Genomic DNA, 26,189 nt, shown 5'->3' on the forward strand with positions numbered 1-26,189 from the left:
GTGCTTCTAGGTCAGAAATGTTTTCTCTAATCTATCTATTCAACTCCTAAAGGACACCAGTGCAACATTTTTTATTTCCCACACCACTGTGAGTGCCAAATTGTGGCCTGCCGAAAATCACTTCCAAAAAGCACCCTTAGAGTTGAGACCATCAAATTTGCTCGGTTTGAAATCCATGCTCCAGAACTGAAAGACTGAATCTGCTATGCTTTCCAGCTTCCTACAGAAATATTGAAAATTTGATTATGAGTGAGTGCAGGAGATGTTTTCAGGCTCTCATTATGGTGGTCGTTTTAAACTGTTTTTAACCCAAACAATGTGTGGCTGTTTACAGGAACTAAGTCTATCTGAAATGCCCCAGGGTGGTGCTTATCCTCCTTTAAATAGTCTCCTGTTCATTAGGTCAACTTTGTAAAAGATTAAAGTCAGATGGCACCTCATCCTGTAGCACAACTAAATATGTCCAGTGATGACTTAACAGGGATGTTGTTGCCCCGCAAGGTCATGGGTTCTTGGAAAAGAATTCTCAAATAGCCAGTTCGTATTGGTTACTATCTCCTTTGATGGAAACCAGGAAAAAAAACTGCATCTCATAATAATCTAAGAGTATTGATGAGGTTATTTTAATTGTATGCAGTGGAGGAAGATTATGCCACAAATACAAGAAGGAAATAAAGCTATTGATAAAGAAAATTATCAATAAAGAATTGATAATTCTTTGATAAAATTAAAGAATTTGATAAAGAATTCAATTGAGGGATAAGAAAGATGTGAAGTATTATTTTTATATGTTGAGAGGTTATTTAACTGTGATCACGGCATTGGGGTTTGGAATTCATAAGCCTTAAGCAAGACCAGAGTAGATGTATAGAATAGCCTTGCATCAAAATTAGTAATGCTACATTGATTATTATCTTTTGCAAGAAAAAACTGGATGCGAATGTAATTGTTAAGAATGGGATTGAAAGTAGAATACATTTAGATGGCGATCAGGTATTCCATGGAATACAATTGTTTCTGTACTGAGACCATAGAAATGTCAGTTATGCAATGAAAATACAATTGTCTAGTTGAGTTATACAGGCTGTAATGTTAGATTGATATGCTATATTTTGCTACATTACCTTGGATGGTAGGAGAATGCTTTATCATTTTAGTAATTTTACCTATGATTTATACAGCAGCTACAAGGGATAAGATGAATTCGATAGACCCTAAAATGAGATAGTTGTACATGCTCTATAAAAGGAATGAATTACATATTTTGTTCTATGCACTATTTTTATGTGTCTTTCTTTCAAGATGATCAATATTATATTTGTTTTCTAGCATTCAGCATCATTTAAAGAGTTGAGAAAACCTAGCAAACGTTAGTAAAGTGGTCTGCGTGACGGGTGCTATATAAATGCAAGTTGTTGTAAGTAAAAAAAAAGCTTTCATTGGCTGCCATGTTTTATATGTTCTTGGAGTGTTCGTATGTTTATGATGAAATTACACCACTTTTTTCTGTTATATGAATTTTGTGGATGGTGCATCTATCCACCATAAGGATCTTGCATGCTCCATTACACCATCTTGACCAGTGGAATATTGTAGCAGACAACTCACAAACTATGGTAAAATGGCTCTGTGTGATGTAAGGAAGGACATCAGAGTTATTGATTAGGAGATACAGAGGACATCTATCCCAATTGTTTATTTGTATCGTTTCCTAGTTCTTGTGCTTATTATTATTATTTTAAGAGAAGAGCTGCTATCCAAGCTCTGAGAAATAACATGGAAAATATCTGGATAAAGTGGTACATAACACTAAATATTTGGAGCTAATTGTTTGAACTACTTTGTCGTCAAAACAGAGTATACATTTAATCAAAAACATAGTAAACTAGCAAATAGAGAATAAACTTAAAAGGTGTTTCCCTGTAATTAGAAAAACATTGTTAATATTTGCAAATTGTTAATATAGCACTACGTATATTGCGGAAAACTTGTGTACAGAGCTTATATTTAAACTATACTTAGTTGTGAATGAATCTGGTAAATTGTATCATAGCATAGCTAAGCCATTTTAGTTTAAAACCGCAAGTTTTCTTCGAACAGTGAGCCTGCGATAAAAGCAGCTAAATAGGTTTCTCACAGGTAAAGAAATTAACATATTAACAAGAAGTAGTTAAATAATCACAATCCTTACATTTGTTATACCTCGTTTCACGTCAGGAGGATGTCTCAAAGCCCTTCATAGGATTTACTGTAAATTATGATGACTGGGTATTTTATTAGGGAAACACAACAACATCGTGGAGAACAGCAATGTCCTAAAACATAGTGAAGTGAAATAATAAAGAGGAGGAAGAAATAAATAAATTACAGTAGGATCATAGATATTTACAGTGCAGAAGACGATGATTCGGCCCATTGTGTCTGTGCCGGTTTCCTCAAGGGTAATCTTTTCTGTCTCATTTACCTGCCCTTTCCCCATACTCCTGTAGCTGACTCTTTTTAAGGTGTTTGTCTAGTTCCCTCTTGAAAGCCAGTATGGATTCTACCTCAACCACCGCTTGTGGTATGACATTTCATATCCTAATTTCTCTGTGGTGAAAAATATTCTTCTAATCTCCCCATTTGCTCGTTTACTAACTTATCTTGAAATCTTTCCTAAAGTGGAGTGACCAATATTGGACACTATTCCAACTGTGGTCTAACTAACGATTTATATAAGTTATATCATTACCTCTTTGCTTTTATATTCTATGCCCCTATTTATAAAACCTAAGATTCAATTAGTTTTTTTTGACAGCTTTGTCCACCTGTCTTCCCACCTTTAAGGATTTATGTACCTCCATCTCCCTTCACTAATTAGTCCCTAATATTTAAAATAAAACCAGTTTAAACAAAGTACATGAAATAATCATAAAGTAATAAGCCTTGCCTTTGATATAATGTCTTATGGGGCAGTTGAAACAATACTCAATGTCTCAAAGCACTTCAGTTGATTTACTGTAAAATGTAGTGACTGTATTTGTAGGCAAACCAAATGGCTGCCTTCAGCACTGTTTTAACCACAGGAAATACTTTTACAATCAAGTGATGAGGATCTGAGCCACAGAATAATTATACAATTTATGCATGTTTTAGCTTTAGGTTGCCAATGTTTGAAATCATAAATATATAAAGCGATCTAAACATTCATATAAAAATCTGTTGCAAATGGGATGTTGTGTACATATAATGAGTCTAGTAAAACTATCTACACTGTTTTTTATTTGCTACTCCCCTCTAATCAGTTTCCTGTATAGAATGTACACTGAAACTTCATTATATGTCGTGCCTTTCCAGCAGATCTGGTTAATAGCTGAAACGCAGTATAAGAGCAAGCTGGAAAAGACGTGTTTAGTCTTGAACCCATTTCAAGTCGATTAGTAATGCTTTTCTTTGGTTCAGAGAACTAGTTTCTTTGTGGAGTTTCTATTCAAGTCAATTTATAGAGCATATTGCAGATTACATATGATATACAATTATAATTATTGAAAATGATTTTACATCATACTAAGTAATTGAGTAAATTAAAATGAAATTTTGTGAGGCTGGACTGACTCCTCTTTATTAAAACCTTATGTTGCCTCTGGCATCTTTCTTCCATCCATCACGCGTGTAACTATAATATGGACGTACGGGAACAAATCTGTATATTAGCCTTCTGGTCTTTCAGGGCACTGAAGTTTCCAGGTGACGTCGTGCACAACATATGCCCAGCCTTAAAATATGCCAGTGTTTGTTAAAATTGGCTCACACCACCATGATCTTATTATTTCAATCTAAGCAGTAACTTTAAAATAAAACTTCACCTATTTTCCCATCCACAATACAATCATCTTATTGTGTAAACCTCAAGTGATGGTTAAAAAAATAAAAATACTGTATATTTAATCTGATTCCGGGTTCATCATCATTGGCCTACCCCATGTAAGCGCTCTGGGAAGCTACCTTGCGTGAGGGGTGCTATATAAATACAAATTGTTGTTGTATTGGTAACTGTTACAAATTTTTATTACATAGCACATTAAATGTTTAATTTTATCTTTTGTGGAAATAGTAATTGTATTCATACTTTTGTTAAACTTTGGAACCCAAGAAATAGCATTCTTCCCATCTCCACTATCGTGGAGTCCTATAGATCAGTGATTAGAGCGCTTGCCTCGCAAGTGAGAGACCTGGGTTTGATTCCCGGCTGGGCAAAATGTTGGGAAAGTTTACCTAGCAATAGGTAGGAACCTGGTTGTTAGTTGATTGGCGAATCACTTTTCCAGGGATAATAATTCCTTCAATTTTTTTTTCAATTGGTCACTTTGATTGTTTGTGGGACATTGCTGCCGCAAAGTATACCACAAAGTATGCAGTCAATTCACTTTATAGTATAGTCTGTGAAGCACTTTGAGACATCTTGAAGAAGTGATAAGGCGCAAAGTCAAATGCAAGGATTATTATTATTATTCCTATCCCCTTCTGTGTATACAATATTGTATTTGGGTGAGAATATTCACAAAATAAACAATAAAATAAACTGCAGTAATGCTGTTAACAACAAGCATTTATTTTTAATTAGCTGGTGAAAGTAGCTAACTGCCAGAGAGGAGCAAGAAAGCTGTTGAGATAGTTTTGTTGCTGGAAATAATGAGTGGGAAGCCTAGTTTATATTTCTTGTGTGATTGGGTGATTTTCTTTCTCGTTTCTTTATCTATTTTCCCCTGAATAAAGTTTAATCTCCTTGATTACTTGGGCAGATGACTTAAGAACCATGTAGTAATGTAGATTGGAAGGAGCAACAATAAACCGAATGTTATACAGTCACTTCAAAAGGGTTTAAATGTTGTACAATCACAAAACACCATGCAGTAACAAGCACCTCCTACTTAATAGTTTTAAAAACATTGCCCAGGCTGTGAGATCTGTCACTCAATAAAAATGAATGCAGCTCATTCTACTGTTGGTCTGCTTGCTCTGTGATGCAGTTAAATGCCAAAGCTTTACATAATTAATTAATTTCTGTCTACTGTGAAGCATTAATGCAATCCTAAAGGAATAAACTACCACTACCCAAGGTAATTTTACGAAATTACAAAAAAGTGTTGTTAATAAAAGTTGTGATCCAAGTGTGCAGAATGTTCTTGCAAATAATAGAAATAGGAGCATAGAAGCTGAATCTCGATATATTATTATGCAGGGTAGTGACTGCCATTATTGTAGCTTCAAACTGCTCATTGATTTTCCATATCCACCTTCTTGTAAAAAGAATCAATAAAACTTTAATGATGGTTCATAGTTTATGCACAGTGTGAAAACCAACAATGTTTGAGTATCTGAGTATGCTGGGATTGTGGCGTCCCATAGCAAAGTAGTTAGTGATCTTGCCTTGCAAGTGAGAGGACCCGGGTTTGATTCCCAAGTGGGGTGAAACCTTAGGAAAGTTCCCTTCTCCACACACCTCTGTTTACCTAGCAATAAGTAGGAACCCGGTTGTTAGTTGATTGGGGAACATTTCTGGGGATAATAATACCTGAAAGAAAAAATTGGCTGCTGTGTTTTGTCCACAATAATAATAATTGTTATTAAGTGACTATTTAGAACAAGGAACAGGTTGGTCCGTGCCGAAAGCCAGGAATCAGCGTTATAAGTGAAACTGAGTTATACCAGGAAAGGTGGTGGGGGGCTGCTTATAACTGTGGTTGCCCTGGATATTGCTAAAACAGTAAAATACTAATTTATGCAAAGGCGTTATGAATCGCAAGGGTTAGGTTTGATTGAGATGTACAAGCAGTAGAAAAGTACAGAACAAGTAACCAGGCTGATCCAAGTTTGAAGAGGACAATACATGAAGGATAATAATAATCCTTGCATTTGATATAGCGCCTTTTCACGTCTTCGAGACGTCTCAAAGCACTTCACAGAATATACTGTAAAGTGAATTGATTGTATTTTATTGTGGGAATCAATAAAACTTTAATGAAGATTCATAGTTTATGCACAGTGTTGTTGAATGCGCTCAGCAGTGTTCCACAATCAACAACAAACAACAACTTGCATTTATATAGCGCCCTTCACGCGGGGTAGCGTCCCAGAGTGCTTAACAGTGGCAGAGTCTGACCCCGAGCCTGAGTGAGAGGGACGGGGAGGTGACCGTAAGCACAATCAAAAAGGAAGGTATTTAGGTGAGATTTGAAAGTGGGGAGGGAGGGGGTAAGGCGGAGGGATTGAGGGAGAGAGTTCCAACGTTTCAGGGCGTAGTGGTTGAAGGAATTGCCACTGATGGTGGAGAGGACGAGGGACAAATAGGAGACTGGAGCCAGCCGAATGGAACAGTGGGTGGGGGAGTAGGGGTAAGCAAATCGGGTAGGTAGGGAGGTCTGAGGGCATGAGGGGATTTTGAAAAGGGGCGAGAGGATCTTGAAATCGATCCGTTCAGTCATTGGGAGCCAGTCGAGCTTGGCAAGGACTGGTGTAATGGGGGTACGGAGTTTAGCAATTTGGAATATTATTCGGCATTGGTGTGCTTTTTATGGTATATTTAAATTTCCCATATGAGTAAAATCAGAAATGTGTACTAACGTTGGAGGTTTGACATTTTAAGTATATTGCTGTGAGTTCTGGTTTGCATGATATCCTAAGTCTGAGGTACGTGTGCAAGATGGTGCTTTTGACAAATCAAATTACTTTGGTTCGTGCTGTGTAGATGAACTTGGAAATTAGTGACTGATTTATAATATTTGGGTACCCTTTTGGAACACTTTTGTTGCATGGAACTGAAACCTCAAATGCTCTCAAATTGCTCTTTGTATCCCTTGGCGATGTGATACTATACCTTATTTGTCTGGAAACTGCTAGATATGCAACTTTTAACTTAACTCTTAACCGTAACTCGGGTTAATTTCATCTTTTGTCATACTGTATTGCATTATTAGTAAAGATTTGGGCTCAGATATTTCCTAAAACAATTCTATCTTTTAGTGTTTCTCTATTTTAAACTAGTTTCATAGTTTCAGAAAAGAATATTTATTCTGTGTTTCTACTGAATTGTATCCTAAGGCCTGAATTACACACATATATGGTGTGTATGTATATATATATATATAGTATTAGTGATTCCCCCATTAAGAGGACCAAAAAAGTTATGATTTGGGATCATAGTAAAAGGAATTAAGGTGTGGGGTAGGAACAAAATTCTTTACAGAGAAGGTGGTTGGATGTGGCAATTTCTGGAACAAACAGTTATTAAAGTAGAGCTTTTAATTTAAATGAGAATTAGATAGAAAAAAAGGAATATTAAAAGGTGGAGGAAGTGAGCAGGAGAGTAAGATTAGATCAGATGGCTGATGTGGAGACAGATGTCAGCACAAACTTGATGGGATGATTGGTCTATTTCTGTAACTTTTTCTGATTCTCAGCTTTGTTCATTTCATATGATTCTCAAGTGAAACAGAATTACAGGTAAATTCATTGCATCCATTGAAAATCTAATGTTTATTATAAATGGGAGGCTTGACTACTATCTCAGTTATTTAGCTGCAGTTGAGCTCACACGTGTATGACGGTAATTGTGACTATAGTTAACATTCTTTTCCATTTCTTTTGTATACCTTTCCATCTCCCAAAGAAAGAAAACAAACTCAAATCTATCATTTCTTAACTTTTGGCTGAATCGGATACCCAGAATTATGGACTCTTTGTGGAATTGTAATCTATTTCTAAACGTGTCCCACATTGATTTCTTGCATTTTTTCCAATGAGCTTGACAAACATGTAAAAACATTATGCAAACCTACTTAGTTTTGTCAGTGATGGAAGGAAAAATAATTGGAAAATGATATGTGATCCCCACAGGAAGTAGTAAAATGCTTATGTGCTGCACTTTTCACATCTCAAACTACAGTATTTGATGAGAAATATAACTGCACTGGATCAAAGCCCTGGATATTTATCATTAGGAAATTGGCTTTGTGTGTGTTTAAAGTTAAATACTTCAATTTTACTTTGCACACGCAAAACTCTTCCCAAAATGTTTTTGGCATACTTGCTTGCCGAACAGACTGATGTAAATCAAGTTTAAAGGGGAGATGTTTTTAATTTCACCTTTTGTAACGTTGCATTATAAGCATAGATTTGGAATTAATGTATTTTTAGCTAATTTTTCATCAGTCTCTATTTTGAGAATGCTATCTGATAGCATACATATTGTACCTGCAATTGTACGTGCAATTTGGCATTATTTCTTCTAACACATTTCCCAAACACACACACACTCTTGAATCTTGATATGTATTTACTTTAAAAACAACTATTGTAAGTGATTTAAAAAAATATATATAGATTAAGAAGGTAGTTTGGCTGCTTCTGACCAGAGGGACTTGTGCCGTGTTTCCATCAAAAGGATACACAGGGGAAAAAAACAAGCCACAGAAAGACTATGCCCTATCTAAACTCTCAGACCTCCACTATAGAAATTGTACACAATATGTGCATATTGTCTACTGCTCTGGACCTCAGGCCCCTACCTTTATATCTTGCATTTTGTTTTTCACTTTTTCCTTTTTTCCTTTATTTTCCCCCCTTATTTCTCCCTCTTTGGTTCTTGTAATATCTTTTATTTCCTTGTAAATTTAAATGTAGCGTGCTCTGGCTATTATCTACATTCAACCCAAAATTTAGATTAATCGGTCAGAAATCAAGTCCTGGATGAGAGCCAACTTTCTACAGTTGAATATCAGCAAGACCGAGGCTCTCCTGAGCCACTGACTTGCGCCAGTGCCTCCGCGCCTCAGGCATTAGCAGCATCAGCATCCACGGATGAACACTCCACCTCACCAAGCCAGTCAGGACCTAGGTGTCTTGTTCGACCCTTAACTGTCCTGTCTCCCCCACATCTGTGCCTTGACCCATTCAGCATTCCCCCACCTCTGCAACATTGCTCGACTCCACCATCGCTTCACCCCTCAGGCCGCTATAACCCTCATACATGCCTTCATTACAACCAGGCTCGACTATGCCAACGCTCTGCTTGTCGGCCTTGCCCCCTCCTACCTCTCTGACCTGCTAACACCCTTATCAATCTTATCCACCCCTTCCGCTCAGCAGACTCTGGCCTGCTCCATGTCCCCCGCTCGGCTCGCCCCGCCATCGGCGGTCGGGCCTTCAGCCTCTCTGCCCCCACCCTCAGGAACTCCATCCTACAGTCCCTTTGCCTCACTCCCTCCCTTGCCTCCTTCAAGGCACAAGTCAAGGCCACCCTCCTGCCCCCGCCTCCGTTTGGGTCCTAATCACTGACTGTTCAGCGCCTAGGGACATCCTCCTGACGTGAAAGGCACTTTACAAATGTAATTTTGTATTGTACTCAATTGCTTAGGGGCTGTTGATGCAGATCAGCTGTTGCTGAATCATCTTCATTACATGTTAAAGTTTGTTCTATCTTCCCCAGGCAGTGGGTGGGTGGGACGTGCGTGTAAGCGGAATCTTAAAGGGATGAGATGCTTCCAAAGTGCCTTGCAATGGAATATCTGCGATAGTCTGGTTTGTGAGCCAGACAGATCCACACTGCCCCAAGGCACTGATGATGATGATGGACCACCCAGCTTGTCTCATCAGCAGGACTTGGAGTAGCAGACCAGTCACTTAGCACTAGAATTCTTTCCACTCTGCTCGTGTTAACCCTGCAAGCCAAACCCCTAACAGATAGGGTGTTCCCAACTGGACAAGCAGCGGGAAACTGTCAGTCAGTGTTTCCAGTGATAAGTTGTGCAGTTTTAGCTAAATTCCAGCAGTAAGTACTGTATATGCTGGGGACCAACCTTTGACTCTTGCAACCTATGCCTAATAATTAGGCTTGCAGCGTACATCCCTCTGGGTAGGGAGTGCACACTGCAGATAAAGGGAAATTGCCATGCATATGTGGAACTCTCAGCAGTTTGGTTTGGTTACCCTTAAGAATTCTTTGTTTGATAGACACCAAACTGATGAAAAGAAAAAGTACTTACTGTTACCTATTTCAGTACCAAAAACAGAGCTGATTGTTCTTATTCCCTGCATCCCCTACAAACTGCATGGATAAGATGAAGTTAATAGAGGAAACAGCAAAGGAAAGTAGTCCCTTTAAGGTTCAAATCATGCTATTACTTTTCCTCCATGATCTTTGCTTCCGAGCACATTTGATTACATAACATCATACTTGGATTCCTCCACTCAAGAACACTGAATACTAATCCAGGCTTTTAAGTACAATGCAAATGCTACAATATCAGTGCTGCAATGCAAGCCTTCTCTACAGCCAGCCAGTGACCGCAAAGATGGCTGAAAGTACAGTTGAAAGGATGGATTTGAAGGTGGGGATGGAAGGGTTAAGGTGGGAAGGACAGAGAGCGGAGGCTGAATGGCTGAAGACACATCTGTCGATGTTGGGGCAGATTATATGAGGTGCATAAAACACTGTTTGCTGAGCAGAGGGAATGGCCATGGAGTAGGGTCGCAGAGATCGGGTGGGTGTCAGTAACCAACTTTTACAAACACACACATTGTTGCTCTTTTCTGAATAAGCAATTGATATAATTCCCTTTTGAATGCGTTAACTGACTGAACTAGGTAGCAGTCTATTCCACAAGTCATGAACAAAAGTTTCCTTAAAATTAATGTATAATTGTATCCTCTAGCTTGTTATTGAATTTCCACACTATTCATTTTTCAAAATGACCATCCGTTAAAGTTTGGTACAGACTCACCAATATACCTGTTGTTTGAGGTAGCAAATGTTTTGCAAAATAATAATAATAATCCTTACATTTGATGTTTTTATGAGTCAGTCAGAAATAAGTTCAAATAACTACTATTAATTAATAGGATACTTGAATAGCTTGTATCTCATACTGATTTGTTAGCAAAGGATGATTATTATTAAGCTCAACCAGTTTAAAAGTAGTTGAAATTCACTGTTCCTTATAGCAGGTGCCACCAAAAGATTTAGCTGTTGTTTTATCTCCAGATCTCTTGTTGCTGGATGTTATAATCAGATTTGTTTTGTCAATTTCTGTGCTTATCAAATGAGTAAGTCAGCATTGGACATATTGGGCAACCATTGAGCACTTGGTTATGACTAGATGAAGAGTAGAACTTTCAACAGTGAAAACAGTAGATCACCCCTTACTCCTCTTATCCCTAACTGCAACAGTACCTCAACCCAAGTAGTGACCTGCTTGTATTCAGAATCTTACAGCCTGTTCTGCTTAACACTTCACAGGGGTGCAAAACATTCTCGTGAACACACTCAGCAGGGAGAAGCTTCAGTTTCATGAAACTGGTACTGAAGAAATTAATATGAATCATGTTTCATCAGTTTATACTTAATAGTTTTAGTGGGTGAAGGGGAACATTTTACTGTCCTGTGTCAATCCCTTGTTCTGACACAAAGTATTTGTGATTTGCATCCTTTGGTTGTTTAACCGTTGTACAATCTTTGGAACTCTCATTTAAACCAACATTGATTTTACAAATGCTTGTGACTAGTTTCATTTCCTGCAGGTGAATCACTGAGCTGTAGTTTTATCTGTCATGCCTGTTTTTTCATTGAAAGGAACTACAGTATGATAGTGTTGATGTGCACAATCAGGATCTGTTTTATTCAGTTATAAAATATTTTATATGTTAGTGCAATTATTTAATAACAACAATTTTGGGATATATACACTGCAAATTTGCTAATCTGTGAGTACAGTATGTCTCCTTGTTTTACGGCCTGTCGGGGTAGAAGAATACTCCATTGGGGATGAAGTATGTTAACTGAAATTCATGATTTCTTCCCCCTACCCCCTCTAGCACATACACATTCACTCTCCAATTAGTCTTGGGTCACACTCTATTTTTCACATTGCAGTCTTTGAAAGTCATCTCCCTGCGTGCATGCACTTTATTTCTCCCTTGCTGCTCCCTGGGTTCTTGCAGCAGCTCATTCTAGTTTGCTTAGAAAGGAACAGACGAGCACTTACTATAAGTGGCTTACACTTTTACTGCAAGTACAGTTTAATTTCCCTTTATGTTTTTTCGATGCATTATTTTTTCCTTCTGCTTCCCCTCCCCCCCCCACCCACCCACCCTTTATATCCTCATGGATGGGCCCTTTGTGTGTAAGCTGAGCTAATTTCAATAACGGAGGAAGGCTTGAATTTGCAATTACAAACCCACCCAAGACTACAGTATTTCATACCCAGCTTTGTTTTGAATGTCTCAGTGTAATGCCTATTTTGCTATTTAAAAATTCAGATTTAAAAATTCTAAGCTGAGAACTGCTTCATGCCATTGTGCGGAATCCAAATTATTTTTATAAAATACACAAATTACTATTGGCAAGTGCGCAAACTGGTTAACAGGTAACTGGTTTAGCAATCGCACATGGCGGAAATTGTGTTTAAATACGGGATATAGAGTTCATCAGTTTTATTATTATAATAATAATACAGTAATCCTTGTATTTGGTATAGCACATTTGACACTGGGAACACATCCCAAAGCGCTTCACAGGATTTATTATGAAATGGTTCTTTCCATGAACCTGCAAGTAAAATTATTGCAAAAAATCGTGCTCAATGTGAAAATTCACCTTTTCAGTGGCTTCCTAGATCTATGTTAGTTTAAAACTGTCTCCATTGCAAGGGTGTTTAATACAACAACAACTTGCATTTATGTAGCTCCCTTTACGCGGGGTAGCTTGACAGCAGTGCAGTTTATCAAGTAGCTCTGCAATATCATGTTTTCTTGTGTAGACAGACTCACCTCAGTCACAATCCTCGATAAATTTAGCAAAATGGTGGTGATGCAGCATATTGTGTTTCAAAAGTCGCAGATTCACAATTTTGTTATTTTTACGCAGACTTTCCCAGTTTCTTTTTCCTGTCTCCATGTGAGAAGAACTAGCAATGAAGGAAATCTTAGATCTGGGCCAGGAAAAATTGTGCTACCAAATGCATTTCTGGTAACTTATCCCAGGGTAGGAGAAAGCTATCTCAAAGTGGACTGTATCCACTCATATTCCTTTGGCTGCAAGTTGAATGTGTCATTGATTTTAATGGTTTCTGTGTTCTTGAATTTTGTGAAGGTGTAGTTTCAGTGTTTAATTGGTTCATGGAAAAAGTAGCTTTTAGCTTATCCATCCAGTTTATCGTTACAAATCATAGAAATTCACTGAACTTATAAAATGATAAATTGTTGAGAAAAGACTGATGTTATGGTGGAAAATAAATAGGTCATGGAATACAACGTGAAGAGGTATACAACAACATTGCATATCTTCAGCCCCAGCTGTAAATTGGATGAATTAATAAAGAAATGGAGATTCTGTACAAGACATTTAATGTAGTAGATTGGATTGAAGCACTGCTGAAAAGTGTATCTATTTAATTGCATGTTAATAAAGTACAAACCACGTTTTTAAAAATTAGCATTTATGAGGGCAGGAATGCTTCACACTTGCTAACACTCAAAGCCAAAGCACTAATGGAAAGGATTTGTTAGCTGAAAAGCAAAGGGAAGCTGGCCAGAAAGTATTCAGAATGGCAAGCTGAACAGTTTTACCGAGTTAAACTCCAGCAGTCCCCCAATGTGCACAATGGGGTCCCAAGCCCTGACTCTTGCCAAGCTGTGTCTAATACTTTCTGTAACTTGGTGCTTTACAAATGTAATTTTGTTATTGTTGTAATTAGGTGAGCAGTGTGCAGCCCTTTGGGGAGAGAGTACCTACTCCATTACATTCAACGGAAACATTTTTGTGCGAATGTGGACAGTTTGGTTTGGATATTAAGCATTGTGATGAGTTTCCATGTATATCTGACACCAGCTGACAAAAAAATTGTATTACAAATTGAATTGCTTGCTGTTGTAGTAGAAACTTTGCTTGTGAACATGCAAAGAGTCATCATGCCATAATGGAATTTTTTTTCATGCAGTAAGTTCTTCGGATCTGTAATTTACCTCCTGAAAGGGTGATGAAGCAGATTTGATAACAACTTTCAAGAGAAAAGTGAAAAGGTGTTTGGGGAGGATAAATTCGCAAGGCTATGGGGAGAGAGCAGGGGTGTGGGATTAATTTGGACAGCTCTTTCAAGAGCACGATAAGGGACACGATGGGCTGAATGGCCTCCTTTTGTGCTGTATGATTCTATGATTAGTAAGGTTATTTCCTCATTTTTTAAAAAAAAGTCCACTTTGTGTTTGTATAAAAACCTGTGATAAGTGGGAACTACTACATTACATTTTGAGGAACTTCATTTATATACACTGAGTGAAATTATTGTTGCAATCAATGGACAAAAACAAAAATTAAAACAAACATATTTACTAGTCTTGCTGATTCAATGAACTCCTCTAATCTTAAAACATTGTATTCAATATAGAAGCACAAAGCAGTATATCTCATGCTAATTAACTCCTAATAATCAACAGCATCCAAACAGCCTTCAAAGGCTTCATTGATCTTGATCTCCCAAATCAATATCCCATTTTCACGGATTGCTCTACACCAATTAATACTCCACACCTCAGACTCGTCTATAAATCTGACCACAAAAGCTAGAGATTTAAAGCTGTTGACTAATGTTTCTCAACATTCCTCACAGTTATGAACTAACTTGTGAATTGCAAAAGTGTTAGGTACCTTGGCAACATAATAAATATTTAGTGGGGAGAAGAGTTCCTTTAATAATAATTTTTGCATTTGTATAGCGCCTTATCATGTCTTCGAGACTTATCAAAGAGCTTCACAGAATATACTGTAAAGTGAATTGACTATTATTGTGGGTGAAACACAGCAGCCAATTGCGGACAGCAGTGTCCACATAAAGTCCTGAATTTAGGGTCCAATTTTTTTCTTAAGGAATTGTTACCCCTGGAAAAGCGATCTAACAACCGGGTTCCTACTTATTGCTAGGTGGAACAGAGGCGTGTGGAATAAGGAAACTTGTCCAACGTTTCGCCCTGCCTGGGAATCAAACCCAGATCCTCTCACTTACGAGGCGAGGGCTCAAACTACTAAGCTACAATATGTGAATGCACTGAAAATGAACAAACGTAAGAATTTGTAGAGAAACATTTGGCCTAATAATCGTGTATATTATTAGTTGCTCTCAAGCCATTCATCTGCCTCCTCCTCCTTATATGGCTCTGACCCAGCTCTCCAGAGATACAGGCAGCAGGTTTGATTGATTCTTTTTGTATTTCCAGCATATTGGGTGTTTATTTCTTATAACCTAGGTATGTGGATCTGAAACCCTTGTGATTATTCACCTCTGTAACCTCTCTGGAGCAATAATGACCTTCCAAGGGTTAGGTGACTGCAACAGCCCAGAATGCACAACAGATGGTTGTAATAATAATCCTTGCATTTGATAGATAGTGCCTTGTCATATCATTAAGATGTTTCAAAGTGATACAAAGACTGTATTTTGTGGGCAAACCCAGCAGCCAATCTGTACACAGCAATGTCCCACAAACAGCTATGGAGTCCAATTTTAACTGTGGAATCCAGTTATAACCAATTGTGTTTGCTGGATTGTTGGCTGGGATACAGGGAGAAACTCCCTTCTCTTTTCAAGTAGTGCTATAGGATCTTTAACAACCATCTGAACAGCCAGACAAGACCTCGGTTTAAGGTCATATCCAAAAGATGGTTCCTCTGACAATGCAGCATACCCACAATATTGCATTGGAGTGTCAGCCTAGACTATATGGGTTCCAAGTCCCGACGTGGGGTTTGAACCCTTAGCTTTTTGATTCAAAGACAAGAGTGTTTCCAACTGAGGACACGGCCTGCGATTGAAGGGGGTAAATTCAGAACAAATCTATGCAATCACTATTTTAGTGAGCGAATAGTGAACCTAGGGAGACGGTTGAAGCAGGAAGTGCTGATTCTTTCAAACACACATTATTTTCTTTTAGGAAATAACATTATGGGATATAGTATATAGATAGTTTGGGACATATGTGAATGCGAACTAGATGGACCGTGGTCTTTTTTTGTCTAGCATTTCTTACGTTCTTATGAGCCAGACTGACGTACCTCAGACTGATGTATACAGGAATTTCCATGTGTAGGTAACATACATGGAACTCAATCTGGTTTGGATACTTTTAAGCATGGTGGTGGATTTCTCTATGCATCAGACACAGAACAAAAATAATGTTGGCTGGGTCTCTGCTAAAATAAATTAGGCACTTTGATAAAATTAACAATTTTAAAGGTAAAACAAATCTTTCAGAGACGTGGGGGTGAAAAACACTCCACAGATAATTATTACATAACACTCCAAACAGTCTTTAATATTAGCTAGTTTCAGATGTGAGTATTTCCCCTGCTTCCCCCACCTCAAAGACTTTGATGCACTTGGTTGACCTGAAGACTGTGGTGACCAATATTGTTGCCGCTCGCTGCACAGGATACTGGCCTATCTCAAATCAGTTCTGTGATGTGGTAGGGAAACATTGGCAGCGGTGGCGGCAACAACAATGGCATATGTTAAACTCTTTAAACCAAACCATTGTGTTGAAATTGGAGGAAGGGAGGTGGGAGACGTGGACTCGCACTCAAAACCCCTCAATATTAGAACTGTAATTTTTAACTGATAATTTTCCCTTCGGATACATATCACATTACATGTCATTTTTCACGTACTACTGTGAACTTGTCACAAACTATTTTGGATCATAATTTGAAGTTAAAATGAACACATTTGTATCGATACATCATTCTCTTTGAAGTTTATGTTGACATCTGAACACATTTTGTTTTGTCATTTATACCACTTTGACTGAGAAAATTAGTATATATTGTATTTGTGTTAGTTGATAATTGAACACAGTGTTTCAGGCAGTACTTTAAAACACATTCTGGAGTTCCAATTATTATTATTGGACTCTTGCCAACTTATACCTAATATGCTCCAGTGACAGATTTTTGCATGTTTCAGACACGCGCAAAAAAAAATGTTAAGGTCATTGACCAAAAAGAATCAACATGACCCTACCTAGCCCATCATTGACAGACAGCTTTCTTCCCACACTCTCTGGTACTCCATCCAAGAGTCTTTCCAATTCTCTCCCTGGCCTGATTCAAAATTCGTCTCAATCTACCTCTTTGACTGTGTTTTCAGTCATCTTTCCCAGCCCCCTCAGCTTCTATTTCCAGCTTGGAATACTAGGCACCTAGTATAGTTATGTGCTTTCGAACATGTTTCCGGTGTGAAAGGCCCTATAAAAATGTAAATTTGTATTGCATCTCAAATGTGGGAAAAAAAAACAAAATGATCTCACTTAAGGAAAGTGTGGAGTCCTGTAGCTCAGTGGTTAGAGCACTCACTTTGCAAGCGAGAGACCTGAGGTCAATTCCAGGCAGGGCGAAACCTTGGGCAAGTTTCCTTACTCCACACACCTAATAATAATCCCTCCAAAAACAATAATAAATTGGTCATTTTTAATCTACGACTGTTTGTGGGACATTGCTGTGCGCAATTGGCTGCCGCGTTCGCCCACAAATATACAGTCAATACAGTGTGTTCTGTGAAGCGCTTTGGGACGTCCTCCCGACGTGAAAAGCACTATATCAAATGCAAGGATTATTATTATTATAAGTGCACTTCAATGAAAGTTTCTGGGATTTGAACTCAGGTCTTCTGGTAGGAATCTAACATTTTATTTTGTTTAATTATCCAGAGATGCAGAATTGTTCCTAAAATTCCAAATATAAAGGAATTGACCTTACTAGCAAATATTTTGATTTTTTCCAAAGTAGAATTTACCCAGTCTTTGATTTGAGTTCTTTTTAAGTACTGTGATGTGAGAATTGCAAAAGTGCAGAAGTTATGCAGAATACTATAATTTTTCACATGTTCAATTTTTTTTGCAGTTACCAACTATAATAATGTCGTAGAAACAAACTCGGATACAGATGATGAAGACAAATTACATATTGTGGAGGATGAAAGTGTGACTGACGCAGCAGATTGTGATACAAATGCACTGGAGGATGACTTGCCAACAAAGCACACTGTGTTGCCAAGAAAAGATGATAAAGAGGACGAGAATGATGGAGACGATTGGAAAGAAGATGAAGATGGTAAGCTTTTTGGAGTAGTATCAGTACTGACATTTTATTTTTGATTATGGTTATAGTATGGCAGTACTTGTCATTTTAGTTACCTCTCTTTAAATAATACATATGTTCAGCAGTCTTTTTGAACCGAAAGAGGTAACTGGTCTAAAATGTTGTAGCCCTGTAACCCTTATCCACATTTTACTTCAGGTTGATTTTCCTAAGTGCTGGCATCCTTCTAGTGACCTGAAAACCTAGAGTCTTAGTCTGTAACATTGTTCTGTCTTAAAATTTAGGATCACGTAAAACTGCAAAATTCTCCAATTCAATTTTAATTTAGAAGTTCGGATTTTTTAAGAACTGCAGAAAACCAAACTAAACACTGAGTTGAAGAATGTATCTTGAACCCGTTTACATTGAAATCCCACGTATGTCAACAAAAATGTGAAGCCCCTGACCCTTCCCTGTATAAAAACATGTTAAACGTACCGTGTATGTTGACATCAACATAAATTTCGGCATGCATATCGATAGATCTTTCAGTCCCTAACAACATTAAGTACTTTGTGTTCTTACTGCTTATGTTTTAGGCCTTAACAGATGCACCTTCTAATCTAGACAATAAGGTCTAATGTGCCCCTTCTGCTAATAATAGTCACTGGATATAGTCAATGCACTACTTGCTAATGCTGGTAAAGTTTTGAATACAATTATAATAAATTTAACTGTAATTTGAAGGCAAACATGGCAGCCAATTTGGGTAAAGCTATGTCCCACCGACATAGACAGAATGAGAATATGTATAAGAATTAAAGATCCACTAAACAGAAGATGCTCTAAATAGCAAATGTTGCTATTATTTTGGTTTAATTTCACCAAAATATTTGCAATCACCAATCTTTTTTGAGGCATCTGTTCTTTTACCACTTATTCTTAAATTAACACGAACTTAACTTTCACCATATGTTCGGCCAGTATAGAAGGAGAACGAAGTGTTCAGGAAAGATTTGTTTTTAAGTATTGGTTCAAGTTTGGATAATATTTTCTGTTGATCTAGCACAGGTCAATTTGCATGTCTGATAGACCAAATGTTTTTTTGTTTTTGTTGCACATTCTACAAGACAAAATGAGCTTTCAGCAATCTTGGCATTTATTTTTCAAGTTAAAATATTTGATTTTTGAGTGTACTTATTTTATGACGACTTTTTAAAAATGTATTTCTGCAACTGTTGCGTGAGGACCGGGGGTTTGATTCCCAGGCAGGGAGAAATGTTGGGCAAGTTTCCTTACTCCAAACGCCTCTGTTTACCTAGCAATAAATAGAAACCCAGTTGTTCCAGGGGTAATAATGCATTCAAAAAAAAATTTGGTTACTCAATCCGCGACTGTTTGTGGGATACTACTGTGCGCAATTGGCTGTCGCTTCTTGCCCACAAAATACAAAGTCAATCCACTTTATAATGTATTCTGTGAAGCGCTTTGAAACATGATAAGGTGCTATATCAAATGCAAGGACTATTATTATTTGTTGACAGTTTTTCAGAAGTTTTTTTAATTTTTTTTACATAAGTTTATCAGCTTTTATTTTCTATCGAGTTTATGTCATTTCATTCTTTTATTGTGTATGTCTTGCTCAGTGGGAGCAGTGTGGGTAGGGTAGATTTGATTATATGAAGAAACAATATGCCACTGATGTCAGTGTTACCTGAGTATGTGTAGATGGAGAAGGAGGAAAGTCTATGCGTAAATGCAGAAACGTTTTGGTGGATGAAATAATGACCAAACAAAGAAAAGCATATTTTCATAAGAATCCATGATTAAAAAAACAAATCCCCAAAAACAAATTGCAAAATTTGCCCCAAACTGAATAATTTTCAGATTCAGAGCACTTGTGGAAGATCAGTTCTGTTTCTAATATTGTGCCATCTCCACTGTTTCCTTGAGGATGGCCTTATTCCTTGTGCTGTTGATAAGGCAGAGCTTGAAGAGCTCTGAAATCATGTGAAATGATCGTCAAGTATGAAAAGTGCCCATCTCAAGCAATCCAATTAGCTTTAGGTTAGAATCATTTTTTTTCCAGAATTGCTTAATATTTTATTACAAAATGTGTGCTGAGTCCCACACATTGCCATTTTTAATATGTCACTAAAAGTATTCATTTTGCTTATGAGTTCACCCTTTATGAAGCAGGGGACTAGGGATTCATCTCACTGGTCTCCTGTAATCCAAGGTCCGAGCGGGTAGAGTGGTCCCAGCTGAAACAGGCAGCAGGAAGCTTGTTACACACTGTTTGCAATCTGGTAAGCTACGCGGTTTTAGCTGATTAAACTCCAGGAGTATCCCCACACACATTCTGACGTTTGCAAACCTTAGCTTTTGCTAACATGACCCCAATTCTTCCTGGAAATAGATAAGTAGGATGTGTCCCCCCAGGAAGAGAGTCTGTCCTCTATTGTAGACAAAGGGTAATTTTCATGAGTAGATGGCAATACAAAATATAGAACTCTGATTTGGTTAATCTTAAACATGGTGATGGGTTTCTGTGCGCTTCAAACATCCATCTTACCAAAAACAATATCATGTGGATAAGTCTCCTACTGAAGAAGTATTAATTGCCAATGGATTGCTAAAGTGAAGCCATGATAGAAAATATAATATCAAGATGATCTAGCTGGATAATTTGAAAACAAAAACAGAAGTCACTGGGAACACTCAGCTTCCTCACTGACGAACATTCTGCCGAAGGGTCATGGAACCAAAACGTTGACTCGCTTTCCTTTCTCCATAGGTGCCGCCTGGCCTGCTGAGTGTTCCCAGCGACTTCTGTTTTTGTTTTCAGATTTCCAGTATTTTGTGTTTTGTTTAGCTGGATAATTTGCTGTGCACAAAATCATGACCAAAGTTGGATACAAGATTTATTGTTGTTTAAGACAGATATCCATAATTATCCATCTCAGCTCTCTATATTCAAATGTTGATAGAAAATCAATTGCAAAAATTTAGTCATGTGTTTTCATCTGACAAGGATTAGGTTATTGTAAAGCAACAACAACAACTGGCTCTCTCTCTTCATGTAGGATTACGTCTCTGAGTAATTCACAAGGACAGGATCACACTGAGTGAGGAAGTTTAATAATAATACTTGCATTTGATGTAACACCTTAACGTCGTTGAGACATCTCAAAGTGGATCAGGGAATATATTGTAAAGTGTTTTTTGAATGTGTATTTCGTGGACGAAATGCAGCAACCAGTTGCATACAGCAATGTCCCACAAACAGCAATGGAATGAGTGACCAATTTTATTTGGGATATTGTTGGCCAGAACACCGGGAGAAACTTCCTTCTCTTTTCAAGTAGTGCCATGACATCTTTAACAGCCACCTGAATAGGCAGACGGAACCTTGGTTTAAGATCTCATTCGAAGGATGGCACCTCCGACAGTGCAGCACAACCTCAGCATCGCTTTGGAGTGTCAGCTTGGCCTATGTAATTCCAAGTCTTGAGGTGGGATTTGAACCCACAATCTCAAAGGCAAGAGTGCTACCGCTGAGCCAATCTGACACAACATAGTATAGGGATGTAACCCTGAACTCAGGACTCCAGGTAACCCCTTTCAGCAGGGGTCGCCCCAAGCCTCAGCATTTCCTCATCAGCTATCTGGCGAACATCCTTTTTCAGGGTGGTTGGAGGACCTTTACAGGACGGCTTGTGATGTGCCACCCACATTGATGTTCTTGAGGTCCAAGTCCAGAAAGGGTAAACTTAAACAGCCCTTTGTATGTATCTGTAAATATCTCTTAATAATCCTTGTATTTGATATAGCGCCTTACCACATCTTCAGTTAATAATATACTCTTAGCAAAATCAAGATCTACAAGTTTACATTTGCTGAATGCAAATAATGAGTGCAATGAAACCAGATTCTGAAGAAATTCAAATCTTTTTGAAAATTAGGTTAGTAAGAGACTAAGAGAGTAATCTTATCAAATGTAAGATAATTAACATAGGACGAAAAGATCAGATTTGGGAGTATATAATAATAATAATCCTTGCATTTGATATAGCGCTTTTCACGTCGGGAGGACGTCCCAAAGCGCTTCACAGAACACACTGTAAAGTGAATTGACTGTATATTTGTGGGCGAACGCGGCAGCCAATTGCGCACAGCAATGTCCCACAAACAGTCGTAGATTGAAAATGACCAATTTATTATTGTTTTGTTTTTTTGGAGGATTATTATTAGGCTCTGTGTGGAGTAAGGAAACTTGCCCAAGGTTTCACCCTCTGCCTGGAAATGAACTCAGGTCTCTCACTTGCAAAGCGAGTGCTCTAACCACTGAGCTACAGGACTTGTGTACAATGCTAATAATCCTTAAATAATTAATATATATAATCCTTAAATTTCATATAGTGTCACAGTGGGAGGACGTCTGAAAGTACTTCAAAGAATATGCTGTAAAGTGGAGTAACTGTTTGTGTATGAACGACACTGATATGATACCATGGAAAGCGTATAATTGCCCTTGACTAGGTTCAGAGCAACTAAGCTAACTCCAGATCTGAGAAGATTGAAGGAAGAAGGTTCTCACTGGGAGAAAGCAGACTTTAACCTGACGGATTTCTTCAAACATTATGAAGAATATAATTGTTCCCACTATTTAAAAAATATTCGCTCACAAATATACAGTCAATTCACTTGGCATTCACTACAATTCACTACAGTATGTTCTGTTAAGCGCTTTGAGACGTCTCGAAGACGTGAAAAGCGCTATATCAAATACAAGGACTTTTATTAAAAAGTTGAGAACGTTTCAAAATGTTAAATAAATTAGAAATATAGGTAGAACTATTTCATGGAAAGTCTAAATTACCAGGGAAGACCATTGAAACAAATTATACAAACTGGTTCAGGTGACTACCGGAAGTGTTTTTGTGAATAATCGGGGAATAACCTAAATTAAGGTGGTCAAATTTAAATATTTTTTAAAAAAAGCCTGGCTTCTTCAGACAGTGGCATTTTCCTGTTGTGGCACTATAGAATTTTGGGTAAAAACAGAGGCTGAGGCCAATGTAAAAGTGATCCCCAATTCAGGTAAAACTATGAATTTATTTGTTACTGAATGATTTACTCCCCCACCCACCCCCATAATCAGTATGGTTAGAGTGGGTTGATTTATGAATAGTGTTCTTAAAGTAGTTGAAATATTTAGAGGTAATACAAATATGTTTGATTACACCATTACAAAAATTTTAATAGCATAATAAATATCTCCAAATACATGAATGTGCGATAGGGCTTGTACCTTTTCAAGTCTAATTTTTTAAATTTCTATTCTCTTTGAAGTTTGCTTTGTCTGTCCTCAGGGAGAGAGAAGGGAAGAGAGAGTTCCAGCCCTTGTAAATAAAACAGTACATCACCAGTGAAGTACTAACAATTTTTTTGTAAGTCACAAGGAGTGTAAACAAGTAATTTCCTTTCAGAAACTTATTGTTCAATGAGTTTACTGTTGCTTTTGAATATTTTTGAAATTCATTGAATTGTCTCATACCTTGGAGTAGGAATGGAATTATGAATTGATTTTCATGCTTCACTTGGCTCATTTGGTAACATACCTGCCTCCAAGTCGATTAGTTCTGAGTTCAAGATCCATATCTGGACTTGAGCTCATAGTGTATGTAGGCTGACACTTCAGTGCTGTACTGAGGAAATGCTGCGTTGCCTGAGTTGCCCTCTTTCAGATGAGAAGTTAGAGCTGAGAGCCTGTTCAAGTGGTCATTAATGATCTCATGAATCAATTTTAAAAAAGGTATGGAGTTTCAGCTTTTTTTATCAAGAATCCTCCATACTAATTGGTTATTCACCTCATGTTATTTGTGGGACCTTGTTGGTACGAAAATGGCTGCTGTATTTGCCTACAAAAAAATCTATTACTACATTTGACATTAATTGCTTGTGAAGCACTTTGACACTTTTCAATGTGTGACGGTTTTATAACATATGTTTTTCTCCCTCTTCCATCATGTTACTTTTCCAGAGTAGTTTCTGAATCAATGAAATTTAGTCTCCAATAGGCCCTTGTGTTTTAGTGAGCCACATGCGGACACTCATCATCATGCTTAAGAGCATTAAAACCAGACTGAGTTCCACATATGCTTGCCACCTCTGCATAGAAATTTCCCATTTGCCTTAGAATGGAGTGGGAACTCTTTCCAGGAAGACACACTTTTTTAATTCTGGAAAATGTTTGGGGCATTAGAGCCGAGTATTAGATTTAGTGCATTGGGGATACTGCTGGAATTTTAACTAGCTAAAACCAGATTAAAAATAATTGTGAGCACTATCTGGCAAGTTTCCCACTTCTTGTCCAGGCAGGACCACCCACTGTTAGGGCTTTATCTTGTAGGATTAACAGGAGCCAAATGGGAAAACTCCCTGCCCCCAGTGACTGGTCTATCTCTCTTAGTCCTGCCGACAAGCTAGACTGGCTGGTCTGTTATCCGCAATACCTTAGAGTACTGCAGACATGCCTGGCTCAGGAACTGATCTACTGATCAGATTCACTCAGGATTGACTCAATTCCAATATTCCATTGTCAGGTATGTCACCTTGGAGCCAACTCAGTCCCAAGTAGATCCTGTATATCATCTCTTCCCCCTCCTCTCCAAACAGCCCCTTTAATAGGGAAATGAAAAGAATAATTCGCCAGTAACTCTGCTTCTGCAGATGTTGGCTAAATCCATTTTAGACGTCAGTATACAGAGGACAAAATTCTAGGTATGATTTCACTGTCTAGTAAGGAGGGGACGGTCATAAACTAAAGAGGTTATGAATCTAGTTTAGGCCTCTAGTATTCTGTGTGGAAGTTTTGAATCAATGCAGAATGTGAAGCTGCAACTACAACTGCTCTGGCGTTGTTTAAGAATAAGCATGTGTTCTGCACTGGTCACAGTCTTATGGCTAACTGCCTAGTCATATCTCTTTGTGAAATGTCCATGCAGGAAGCCAGCTCATCCATTCCACTGGATTGCACAGCTTTGGTCTGTGTTGTGTCCAGTGAAAGGACAAGAGCTTTGTTTAGCATACAAACAGAGCTTTCATTGGTTTTCTACTGAGTTAAATTTGCATCTGGTACATTTTTGCAAAGCGATTAAAGGATTGCACTAAGTTTTATGTCCTTCCATACTGTGCTTCTCAAAATAGATTTCTATATTTATTCCTCTAACACGGGTTGAATAATTTTTGTAGTTACCTGTCATGAGTTGGGTCACACACCAACCAGAAAAAAGTTTTCTGCTTTTAATGACTCATGTGGAAACTTTGTGGGAGGCACAAAAGGCATTCGTGACTTTTTCACAGTAGTGTTTCAACTGCACTGGCACAAAAAAAGATTTGCTACCGCTATGCTTTAAGAAACTCTTCAGTTTTAGCATGTACTAATGGTTAGAAAATTACTAGCGAGGATTAGAAAAGCACTTGGAACAGCAACATTTAATTATACTTTGTATTTTTATTCTGAAATAGTTGTCAGAAGGTTGAGTGGAGATAGAATGCCTATTTTACCATGGGGGAAGGGGTGGGGGACAACATCCTTTGCATTTATTTTTAAAGATATTTATAATTCCTGTGATGAATGTCAATTTAAAGTCAATTTGCAAGCACAATGTATATTCGGAATAACTCCTGTAGTATCAAATATAATTATAATCAAATATATAGTTAATCTTTCTTTCTCTCTCTGTCTCTTCTTTTCAATATCGCCCGCCTCTGCACTACCTCACCCTAATGCAGCTGAAACCCTCGTATACATGTCCACACTCAATTTTTCCAATACCCTACTCACCAGCCTCCACAATCTCCAGATCATCCAAACCCCTGCAGCCTACATCTTCTACACTAGGCTCAATCATCACCTCATCCTCCCTCAGCTCCGTATCTCCATCTACTCATTGTTAGTTTCACATGCCTCCTGAGACCAGGACACTGGACCCATTTAAAAAGTAGCAAAACAGAGATTGCTGGGAACACTCAGCAGGTCAGGCAGCATCTATGGAGAAAGGAAAGTGGGTCAACACTTTGG

General features: G+C 37.9%; 1 protein-coding gene across 6 annotated transcripts in view; it reads left to right on the forward strand.

Annotated features, from left to right (window-relative positions):
- Positions 1 to 26,189, forward strand: part of zeb1b (zinc finger E-box binding homeobox 1b) — a 106,540-nt gene that overhangs the window by 52,576 nt on the left and 27,775 nt on the right. For all 6 annotated transcript variants that reach the window (XM_042332615.1, XM_042332611.1, XM_042332612.1 and 3 more), the window contains one exon: positions 17,924 to 18,133. In XM_042332615.1, the coding sequence (XP_042188549.1) occupies positions 17,924 to 18,133 (210 nt within the window). The remainder of the gene's footprint in view (positions 1 to 17,923; positions 18,134 to 26,189) is intronic.

Source organism: Callorhinchus milii, unplaced genomic scaffold (assembly GCF_018977255.1).
Source record: "Callorhinchus milii isolate IMCB2004 unplaced genomic scaffold, IMCB_Cmil_1.0 Scaffold2, whole genome shotgun sequence".
Classification (NCBI taxonomy): Eukaryota; Metazoa; Chordata; class Chondrichthyes; order Chimaeriformes; family Callorhinchidae; genus Callorhinchus; species Callorhinchus milii.